At 56.3% G+C, this 11,464-nt stretch overlaps 1 protein-coding gene across 1 annotated transcript; it reads left to right on the forward strand.

Moving 5' to 3' along the window:
• The first annotated feature begins 7,079 nt into the window (after positions 1-7,079).
• On the forward strand, positions 7,080-10,964 carry EGR1 (early growth response 1). The gene is made up of 2 exons (XM_047778736.1): positions 7,080-7,691; positions 8,403-10,964. Exons 1-2 carry the CDS (start codon positions 7,385-7,387, stop codon positions 9,722-9,724), a joined length of 1,629 nt encoding a protein of 542 aa, XP_047634692.1. The 5' UTR covers positions 7,080-7,384; the 3' UTR covers positions 9,725-10,964.
• Positions 10,965-11,464: the final 500 nt, after the last annotated feature.

Below are 11,464 nucleotides of genomic sequence, written 5' to 3' on the forward strand. Positions count from 1 at the left end.
GCAGGGTGGGGAAGGGGAAAAGCATCCAGAGCTTGAGGAAAACCAGAGGGAACAAGCACCAGCGCTCATTTCAGCATCCTGGTGTTTAGAGGGAGGGGATGGTGAGGTCAGTGCCCGAACGGGGTGACCCCAGGGGCTGCCTGGCCCCTCCCCCGCCCTCCCCCAGGGTCTGCAGAGTCCAAGCTCACCCACCACGAAGCTGAGCAGCCCCTGCACTGGGCGGTGGTGAGGGGCCAGAAATAACTGCCGTTGCTATTCCTGCCTTTCTGGGCTGGATGGGAACGCTGCCTTTCTAGTCTAAAGGCTGCTCTAGACTTCCTGCACATCCGCGGGCTCTTATGTAACGCTCCCCTCCCTCTGCCTGCCCAACGAGCTTCCAGAGATTTCTGCAGCCAGCTTTGCTGCACACTCAGCTGGGGGTAGGGGGAGCAAGGAAGCCACTACAGGACGGTTCGTCCTCTAAGCCCAAGGCCGAAGGATGACATCCAGGCACAGCAGCCTCCTTCGGCATCTGCAGGGCGCTCTGGGGCAGGGAGGACCCGAGAGCACCGTCTAAATGTGTTCCTACCTCATTTAGTGGAGTTCCTACCACTCCCTCTTCCCTTAAGGGGCCCTCTGTGCCACCTCCCCAGGTTTGATGCCCCAGTGACTTCCACTCAGGCCTCCCTAACTCTGTCCCGCACATGACACCTCGGGCAGACTTGAGGACAGCAGCCCAGACCCCGACTCTCCCAGGCGACCCCCTACCTGGGCCAAATCCTCCATGGGCTCTTCCCTGTAGCCCTGATCCATCCCGAGGGTGCAGGCCAGGCACCTCTTCGGAGCCCAGAGCACGCCTCTCCCTCAGGCCTCAGCAGCACTCGGCACCCCTCTCCGCCCAGCCCTGGGCTCGGGGTCTCCTCAGGCACCCAGTTTCCCAAGAGACGAGATGGCTTCGCCCCGCAACACTCCAGGCTGGCTGTCTGTCCCTCCCCTTCTCCACGCGCTCAGTGCACCCGCTGGCCCACCCCATGCCTGGTCTCTTCATATCTCTTCTCTCAAGACCCTTCCTGGGCAGGAGCAGAACTGCCCCCAGACCCATGGAAGGCCAGGCCCTCCAGTTTCCGGCGGAACCCATCGGCCAGCGGAAAGTGTGACAGGCACCCCAGACAGAACCAGAGAGAGAGTCACTTCCTGAGCCCTGGGCTGGCCACAGTGGTGGCAAACCACGATCTATCAGAGCAGCACGTGTGGGTGCTGACGTCGCCCGGGGGTGGGGAAGAGGAAGTGGCGATGGAAAAAGGGCTTGCTTTCCTCTGAGAGCTGCAGTCTGCTCAGTGCTGGGTCCGCTGTCTGAGATGTGATGGGTCTCACCTGCTTTCTCCCAGAGCCTCAGCTGTCATGAACCAGCTCGGCTCTCCTCTCACTTCTGCCTCCTCCTCTCTGGTTTGCGAGGAAAGTCTGAGCACAGACGGCAGCTCAGACCTGCAGACCTTCCAAGGACCCCTAACTTTTTCCATCAGCCACCCAGAGGGTGAGGTGTGAGAGTCCCAGACTCAAGCTAAGCCTCCCTGAGGCCCTGCAGACACCGGGGCCAGGGTGCCGGCGTGGATCGGAGCCTTCCTTCCCGAAGCTGGTTTCCTTTAGGCCCCAGGCCTGTTGTCTCATCTGGGTTGTTGGTCACAAGCCGGGTGCTCATCAACCCAAACTGAGATTTGGTTCCTTGGGAGGGGCCAGTTTTTTCACTATGTCTTTTTTTTTTTTTCTTTTTGGCTACACCTGTGGCATATGGAAGGTCTCAGGCTAGGGGGTCACATCGGAGCCTACACAACAGCCATGGCAACACTGGATCTGAGCTGCATCTGTGACCTCCACCACAGTTTGCAGCAACACCAGATCCTTAACCCACTGAGCGAGGCCTGGGATCCTACCCACATCCTCACGGACACTATGCCGGGCTCTTAACCCGCTGAGCCACAATGGGAACTTTTCTCCCCTTTCAGTCCTCCCAGTCACAGCAAACAAAAGTGTGCCATTTGCCAAAAAATAGACCAGAGGAGAATGAGGATAACCCAGATGCCCCCAGCCCCACTGATGAGAAGGGAGACCAGTTGTCCAAGAGAGGCTTTCGGGCAGGCCTGCCTTCTCACCGGTGCCCCCTTCCAGCGAGGGTGGAGGTGGGCAGTCTGCAGGGGCTCTGAGCCAGCTGCCTTCCAGAGGCATATACCGTGGAGGCAGGGCAGAGCTGAAAAGGCCACCCCCCCGCCCCCGTCTGAGCTGTATGAGGGCAGCACTGGGACAAGGGAGATGAGGGCAGAGGGCTACGGTTTAGCCTTAAACGTTCTCCCTGCCCATGCCTTAGCCTGAGGCCCTGGACGAATCCTGGCCAGTCCCCTTGCCCTCCTGCGGCCTTTGCACAGCTGTGCCCGCTTAGAAGTTTCTCCCACCACATCCATCCAGGCAGAGGTGATGTCCTCTCATCCTTTACCCTCCGTGTAAATGTTACCTCCTCTGAGATGCCTTCCTTCACCTTACACTTAATCGGAAATTAGAAATTTTTTTTTTCCTGCACCCATGGCAGGTGAAAGTTCCCAGTCCAGGGATAGAACTCATGCCACGGCAGCAACCTGAGCCTCTGCAGCAACAATGCAGGATCTTTAACCCACTAGCCCCGAGAGAACTCTCTTTCTTTTTTTATGGCCACACATGCAGCACATGGAAGTTCCTGGGCAAGGGATTGAATCCGAGCCACAGCTGTGACCTACACCACAGCTTCAGCAATGAGGGATCTCTGAGCCCCTGCACCGGGCTGATGATTGAATCTGTGCCACTACAGAAACAATGCCATTAACCCACTGCATCCATCACTGGGAACTTCAATAAACCTCTTTTTTTTTTTTTTTTTGGTCTTTTTGCCTTTTCTAGAGCCGCTCCCGGAGCATGTGAAGGTTCCCAGGCTAGGGGTTGAATCGGAGCTGTAGCCACTGGCCTACACCAGAGACACAGTAACTTGGGATCCGAGCCGCGTCTGCAACCTACACCACAGCTCACGGCAACGCCAGATCCTTAACACACTGAGCAAGGCCAGGGATCAAACCCACAACCTCATGGTTCCTAGTTGGATTCTTAACCACTGTGCCACGACGGGAACTCCAATAAACCTCTTTTTAAAGGAATGAATGTCTTAGTCAACCTTTTCTCCCGGCAGGAACCCTCTCTCCTCCAGCCAGTGTTTTCCAGTCAGGCCACACACGGACTCTCCAGGCAACTGCACCTCCAATCCCAGTGTAAAAGTGCCTCTCTCTTCCTCATCCCAAAGTTTGGGCCTTATCATGTTCTTTCTCCTCCAAAATATCAACTTTGTGCTTTTCTCAGCCCCCTTATCCCCCACGTTCTTTTGAGTAACTGACTTTTGGTGGCTAATGAAGCTGCTGCCTATTCTTAATTCTCCTGTAACATGGAATGCAGGCTCCCTTCTACCCAGCTGTAAGCTTCACAGAGGCAGGGGCCTGTGCCTTAGCCCTTATTCCTGGGCCTTGCCCACAGAAATTCTTCAAAAAAAGTTCTTTTGGGAGCTTCCATCATGGCTCAGCAGTTAAGGAACTCGACTAGCATCCACGAAGACTTGAGTTTGATCCCTGGCCTCGCTCAGTGGGTTAAGGATCCAGTGTTGCCATGAGCTGTGGTATAGGCCTGCAGCTACAGCTCTGATTCAACCTCTAGCCTGGGAACCTCCACATGTCGCAGGTGGGGCCCTAAAAAGACCAAAAAAAAAAGGTCTTTTGTGTGTGTGTGTGTGTGTGTGTGTTGGGTGTCTTCATCAGAACCTGTGGGTTGTAACAGAAACTGAAATAATTTTTTTTTTTGCCACCCCATGGCATACGGGGTGCCCTGGCCAGGGCTCAGGTCTGAGTTATAGTTGTGGCAACACTGGATCCTTTAGTCTATTGTGCCGTGCCAGGCCAGGGGTTGAACCTGTGTCCTGGCACTGCAGAGATGCTGCCAATCCCATTGTGCCACAGCAGGAACTCCAGAAACTGAAATAGGTTTTATTAAATAAAAAAGGAATTCATTGACGTGCGTTAACTGAAAGGCCTAGGCTGCATCCAGAGACTTCCTCTCTGCCTGTGAATCTATTCTCTAACTTCCTCTGCATTGCACATTCTCAGGTAAGTTTTCCAGTCCTGATGTCAAGGTGGCTTCCAGGCTTCCAGTCCCCTGGCTTAGTACCACCTGGGAAAGCAAGTTCCCCTTATTCAAAAGTTCCAGAAAAAGTCCTAGAAGAGATTCTCATTAGCCTGGTTTGGGTCATGTGTCCCTCCTGACTCACTAGCTGTGCCTAGGGAGATGGAACACTCCTGGGCTGCGGGATGGAAGTATCCTAGGTGGATGGCCAGGCATGCTGACATACCCATTCATCAATCTAGGATGGGGTTCTCTCCCCTCAACCATATGTACTGGGGTGGTTCTCCAAAGAAAGTCGCTGGCTGGGGAGTACTTATGAAAGGGAAGGCTGGGCATGTAAAGCAAACGACTGCTAGGATCTCCAGTGCCCAGCTTCAGCGGACACCCGAAGATACTGAAGCTTACACGTTAGAATCCTAGGGGAACCAGTTTGCCCTGGCTGGGGGAGCAATATGTGTTCTTGAAGTCTGGGCAGCTCCCCAGAGACAGAATCCTCGGACAACGTCCCTGCTGAGTTCTGGCCCTCATGAGCAGAGGAAGATTGTGATTCAGTTAGTCTAGGGTAAAACCTTTCTTTTTCAGAGCTCCACAGTGATTCTGCTACACAGTCAAGGTTAAAAAATTCTGCTCTTGGAAATGACGTTCGACTACAGCAAAAAGGATTCAGATTAGCTCTTCAGGACAATGTCTCCTGTGTTAGAATTGGCATGTTTCTCCTTCTCTGTACCACTTTTCAGAAAAGGGTCACTAGGCTTTGCTTGGAGGATGAAGATGGGTGGGTGAACTGTGGGCGGCCCTGTGGGTCAAAAGCCCCTGAAAATAATAATAGCCACTGTTGACTGAATGCCAAGTGCAAGAGTCAAACACTGTGATTTCAGACTTCACAGATGGCAGTCCCTGTGAAGTTTCAGTCTTCACAATAATCCTTCCATGTGGGTATCATTAGCATTAGCTCTATTTTACAATTGAAGAGAGAGTCAAAAAGCTTGGCCAAGGTAACCCACCAGGGAGTAGCAAAATGGGCATTTAGACACAAGACACCTGACTCTGACCCGCCCGGCCTTGCTGCCCAGCAGGAGGCCTCAGAGAGATTCATCACTCCTGCCCCTGCCCCTAATGGACCACTCCTTAAGCGGTGGGAGTGTCCCCCACCCCTGCTCTTCGACCCCTACCTCCGGAAGCTGTTTAGGTTCAAGGAGACCCTAGCTCACTCTCTTCTCTCCCAGTGTCGTCAGCACCTTCCTTCCACACACAGACTCTGCTTTCTTTTTAAATTCAGAAAAACACCACCTCCCCTGGATTCAGAGCTAGAGCAGGAGCCTTCCCCTACCGGAATCCCTGTTCTGTGTGGGGTGCGCGCTTGACGGTGGGGTGTCGGGTGAGGACGGAATGGGGAGGGCCTCTCCGTTGGTGTTTGCATGGTCCCGGGAGACCTCCGGGAACCATTCCAGCCTCCTCCCGTCCACCCCCACCTTGGCCTGGCTCGGAAAGGGGAGTGTTATCCCGCCTTGGAGGTGGCGGCTCCCCGGGGACTGCAGGGGGAGCCCGGGGTTCGGCGCCTGCTCAGTTCGCGTTCACTGCGTCTAAGGCTCCCCCGGCCTGGCGCGGCGCCCAGCACAGGAGCCGGGAGGGGGAGCAAAAAGGCGGCGGAAGAGCCCACACGGTCAGGGGCCGGGGGAACCGAGCCGGAGAGGAGACCTCCAGAGGGCAGCACCAAGCCGCTAAGGAAGTCCTCTCTTCGGGATAGCTTGGGGTCCCCAGAGAGCCCATAGAAAAGCCTCCTTTTCAGATTCCCACACCGCCCGCCCCTCCTCCACCTGTTCCGGGTAAAGGTGGGAAAGTCTCCCATTATCACAAGGACCACCAGCTCCTGGTGTGAACAGGACTCAGGTCTCTCCAGGAGTAACCAGTTTCCTTCGTCCAGCCACCCAAACGTGGGCTTTTCCCCAGCAGGGACGAGAAACAGCCTTTCGGTTCTGATGGCGCAGAGGCATCCCCAGGCCCCAACAGCCCCAGGCCATTGGCAGATGGAGGAGAAGCAGGTGGCCGCCGCACCGCACCTTACTGCCCAGGAACCCAGGAACCATCTGCTGTTATTTCCTAGCCTCAACTTCCCCAGCGACACCTGGAAAGGCGCCGTGCCATTGGTCGAGGCTGGGGGTCAGGGCCCCGCCTTTCCTGGGCGGCCTCTGCCCCGGCCAGCACAGCCGCTCCTCCCCTTCTCTCCCGCCCGGCTCCCACGGTCCCAGAGGTGGGCGGGTGAGCCCTGGATGACGGCACGAGAACCCCAGTCCGACTCGCCTTCGCCCCCGCCCCGGGCCCGGGCTTTCCCAGCCCAGTCCCCGCCGGGGAGCCGCGGTGCGCCTAGCGCTCCGCGCCCCGAACCCCCCCAGCCTGGGTGTCCCCGGCTCTTGCGCGAGTTGGGCTCCCGCCTTGGAACCAGGGAGGAGGGAGGGCGCCAGGGAACAGCAAGCAGCGACCCGGAAACGCCATATAAGGAGCAGGAAGGATCCCCCGCCGGAACCACCCTTATTTGGGCAGCGCCTTATTTGGAGCGCCCCGATATGGCCTGGCTGCTTCCGGCTCCGGGAGGAGGGAAGAAGGCGGAGGGAAGGGGCGGGGGCAAGGCCGGGGAGTTTCGGAGCAGCTTGAGTCCGGGAGTCCTCAGCTGCGGCTTGAGTGCTAAGCTTCCTCGAAGCCGGGGCACCTCGGGTGCGGGAGCCGGCATGAGGCCCGAGGTGCGGGATGGCGGTGCCCACGGCTCTCGGAGAGGGGCCTTCGCGTCACTCCGGGTCCTCCCGGCCGGTCTTGCCATATTAGGGCTTCCTGCTTCCCATATATGGCCATGTACGTCACGACGGAGGCGGGTCCGTGCAGTTCCAGACCCTTCAAATAGAGGCGGATCCGGGGAGTCGCGAGAGATCCCAGCGCGCAGAACTTGGGGAGCCGCCGCCGCCGCCGCCGTCAGCTGCCGCCGCCGCCGACGACGACAGCTGCCGCCACCGCCGAAAGACCGGCCCCTACCCCAGCCTCGGTAACAGCGCCGCGGCTACACCGGCCGGCGGCGAGGGCGAGCCTGCAGACCCCACCTGCGCTTTCCACAGTGTGCACCGCGCCCCGCATGTGACCTGGCCAGGCCCCCGAGAGGTGTCCCCCGCAGCTCCAGCCCCAGGCTGCGCCCACCCGCCCCAACACCAGCTCTCCAGCCCGCCGGTTCGGGATGGCGGCAGCCAAGGCCGAGATGCAGCTGATGTCCCCACTGCAGATCTCCGACCCCTTCGGCTCCTTTCCACATTCGCCCACCATGGACAACTACCCTAAGCTGGAGGAGATGATGCTGCTGAGCAATGGGGCTCCCCAGTTCCTCGGTGCCGCCGGAGCCCCCGAGGGCAGCGGCGGTAACAGCAACAGCAGCAGCAGCAGCGGGGGCGGTGGAGGTGGAGGGGGCAGCAGCAACAGCAGCAGCAGCAGCGCCTTCAACCCTCAGGGGGAGGCGGGCGAGCAGCCCTACGAGCACCTGACCGCAGGTAAGCTGTGGCCTATGCCGAGGGCTAGCCCCCTGCCCCACCATCCTGGCATCTGGTCCTTCCCCACGGCTTTTGTAGCGCGCCCTTCACCGCAGCAGTGCTCCCGTGTCTCAGGGATGCAAGTGGGGTTTCCCTTCCTTTCCTCGCACCCGCAGGGTTCTGTGTTAGAGGGATGCCTGGGGGCATCCACCTCCACCCCCATCCTCGGCGTCCTTAGTGGTGCGCAGAGGAGCCAGCTTTTGTTTTGGATGGAGAGCTGCGGGGTTGCGTGGGTGGGTGGAGATGGGGGAGGGCTTGTTTTGACGAGCCAGGCTGCGCCCCCTCCCCCTCCAGAAAGGCTTGCCTAAACTGTCGCCTGTCCCCAGTTAAGGGCCAATCGGTGGCCAGGGATGTCCCGGCAGCCCGGGGTAGGGGGCGCGTACTAGCCGCGGCCGAGGGGGTGCTGGCGGGAATCCCTCGCCCGCGCAGCCGCCGCTGCGGAGCGCTGGGAGCTGCAGTGGAGGGGGATTCTCCGTATTTGCGTCAGCTGTTATTGAAATGGATTCTGCCTCTGGAGCGGGTCCAGGAACATTGCAATCTGCTGCTATCAATTATTAACCAGCTCAAGAGTCAATGGTAGAAGCCCGACCTCTTGCCTGGCAGCTTGGGTCCTCGTCGTCCTCCACTGATTGCTCTCCAGTAACCAGGCCTCCTTCCTCTCTCTCCTGCCAGAGTCTTTTCCCGACATCTCTCTGAATAACGAGAAGGTTCTAGTGGAAACGAGTTACCCCAGCCAAACCACTCGGCTGCCCCCCATCACCTATACTGGCCGCTTCTCTCTGGAGCCTGCACCCAACAGTGGCAACACCTTGTGGCCTGAGCCCCTCTTCAGCCTGGTCAGTGGGCTCGTGAGCATGACCAATCCGGCCACCTCGTCCTCAGCACCATCTCCAGCGGCCTCTTCCTCCTCTTCTGCCTCCCAGAGCCCACCCCTGAGCTGCGCAGTGCAATCCAACGACAGCAGCCCCATTTACTCAGCGGCACCCACCTTCCCCACGCCTAATACTGACATCTTCCCCGAGCCACAGGGCCAGGCCTTTCCAGGCTCAGCAGGCACCGCACTTCAGTACCCACCTCCTGCCTACCCTGCTGCCAAGGGTGGCTTCCAGGTCCCCATGATCCCTGACTATCTGTTTCCACAACAGCAGGGGGACCTGGGCCTGGGCACCCCAGACCAGAAGCCTTTCCAGGGTCTGGAGAGCCGAACCCAGCAGCCTTCGCTCACTCCACTCTCTACTATCAAGGCCTTTGCCACGCAGTCGGGCTCCCAGGACCTGAAGGCCCTCAACACCACCTACCAGTCCCAGCTCATCAAGCCCAGCCGCATGCGCAAGTACCCCAACCGGCCCAGCAAGACACCCCCCCACGAACGCCCCTACGCCTGCCCGGTGGAGTCCTGCGACCGGCGCTTCTCCCGCTCAGATGAGCTCACCCGCCACATCCGCATCCACACGGGCCAGAAACCCTTCCAGTGCCGCATCTGCATGCGCAACTTCAGCCGCAGTGACCACCTCACCACCCACATCCGCACCCACACGGGCGAGAAGCCCTTCGCCTGTGACATCTGTGGCAGAAAGTTTGCCAGGAGCGATGAACGCAAGAGGCATACCAAGATCCACTTGCGGCAGAAGGACAAAAAAGCAGACAAAAGTGTGGCCTCGGCGGCCGCATCCTCTCTCCCTTCCTACCCGTCCCCGGTGGCTACTTCCTACCCGTCCCCGGTCACTACCTCTTACCCTTCCCCAGCAACCACCTCATACCCGTCGCCCGTGCCCACCTCCTACTCCTCTCCCGGCTCCTCGACCTACCCATCCCCCGTGCACAGTGGTTTCCCATCACCCTCGGTGGCCACCACGTACGCCTCGGTTCCTCCAGCTTTCCCCACCCAGGGCAGCAGCTTTCCTTCCTCAGCTGTCACCAACTCCTTCAGCGCCTCCACAGGGCTTTCGGACATGACGACAACCTTTTCTCCCAGGACAATTGAAATTTGCTAAAGGGACAGGAAAAAGGGAGCAAAAGAAACACTTAAAGAGACTCAAAGGACAGGAGGAGGAGTTGGCCATGGGAAGGGGTTCCTCTTAGGTGGGATGGAGGTTCACAGAGCCACATCCTCCCCCTCTACTTGACCCCAAGGTCACCATGGAAGGTCTGTTAGCCAACAATTCTTTCTGCCCACTTCCCTTTCCTCCGCAGTTCCTACTCCCTTTGACTTCAGCTGCCTGAAACAGCCATGTCCAAGTTCTTCACTTCTATCCAAAGAACTTGATTTGCATGGATTTTGGATATATCATTTCAGTATCATCTCCATCGTATGCCTGACCCCTTGCTCCCTTCAGTGCTAGAAAATCAAGTTGGAAAAATGGGCTTTGGGCCCCTCAGAGCCCAGCCCTGTACCCTTGTACAGTGTCTATGCCATGGATTTTGTTTTTCTTGGGGTATTCTTGATGTGAAGATAATTTGCATACTCTATTGTATTATTTGGAGTTAGGTCCTCATTTTGGGGGGAAAAAAGAAAAGCCAAGCAAACCAGTGGTGATCCTTTATTTTGTGATGATGCTGTGACGATTAAGTTTGAAGCTTTTTTTGAAACAGCAGTTCTCGGTATTAATCAGAGCATGTGTCAGAGTGTTGTTCTGTTAACCTTTTTGTAAATATTGCCGGACTGTACTCTCACATGTGGCAAAATATGGTTTGGTTTTTCTTCTTTTTTTCTAAAAATGGGTTTTTTGTTTTTTTTTGTTTTTTTTTTTTTTGTCCTTTTAGTTTAAAAAGTTTCACGTCTTGGTGCCTTTTGTGTGATGCGCCTTGCCGATGGCTTGACATGTGCAATTGTGAGGGAAGTGCTCACCTCTAGCCTTAAGGGGGGCAGGGAGTGATGACCAGGGGAGGCTTTGGGAGCAAAATAAGGAAGAGGGCCGAGCTTGGCTTCAGCTCTCGAGAATGTAAGCAAACAAAAATCTAAAAATCTGAACTCTCAAAAGTCTATTTTTTTAACTGAAAATGTAAATTTATAAATATATTCAGGAGTTGGAATGTTGTAGTTACCTACTGAGTAGGCGGCAATTTTTGTATGTTATGAACATGCAGTTCATTATTTTGTGGTTTTATTTTACTTTGTACTTGTGTTTGCTTAAACAAAGTGACTGTTTGGCTTATAAACACATTGAATGCGCTTTATGGCCTATGGGATATGTCGTGTATATCCTTCAGAAAAATTAAAAGGAAAATAAAATAGCTGTGGTTGTGTGTGTGTTTCTTGGCCTGGGGAACGCCTCTGTGGTGGTCTCTATCAAGGGTTTATTGTTGTTGTTGGCTTTTTGTTTTTTTGTTTTGTTTTTATTTTGGCCTCACCTGCAGCGCAGGGAAGTTTTCCAGCCAGGAATCAAACCTGTACCGCAGTTGCAACCTGCCCCACAGCTGGGGCAACACTGGATCCTTAACCCTATGCACTGCACAGGAACTTTCTATCAAGGGGTTCAAGGGGCTTTTACAGAGTTGAAGGTAATTCAACCAGAGTTGTGCCCACTGTGTGTCTGGAGTGAATGCTTTGAGAACTGGGTGTGCTTCTCTTCTTGACACTAGGCCTGTTTCTGGTGGGCTGCAGGCTTATCGTGGTTAGTTAAAGCTGAAAAGGCCACAGAGTTCTCTGGTGGATCAGTAGGTTAAGGACCCGGCATTGTCACTGCTGTGGCTCTGGTTATTGCTGTGGCACAGGTTTGATCCTTGGCCTGGAA

Source organism: Phacochoerus africanus, chromosome 4, assembly GCF_016906955.1.
Source record: "Phacochoerus africanus isolate WHEZ1 chromosome 4, ROS_Pafr_v1, whole genome shotgun sequence".
NCBI classification, from domain to species: domain Eukaryota; kingdom Metazoa; phylum Chordata; class Mammalia; order Artiodactyla; family Suidae; genus Phacochoerus; species Phacochoerus africanus.

Bases quoted from the DNA above. Each gene is read 5' to 3' on its own strand.
- EGR1 (XM_047778736.1), top strand. From the start codon at position 7,385: ATGGCGGCAGCCAAGGCCGAGATGCAGCTGATGTCCCCACTGCAGATC. The intron at 7,692-8,402 runs GTAAGCTGTGGC...CTCTCCTGCCAG, and splicing joins CTACGAGCACCTGACCGCAG to AGTCTTTTCCCGACATCTCT.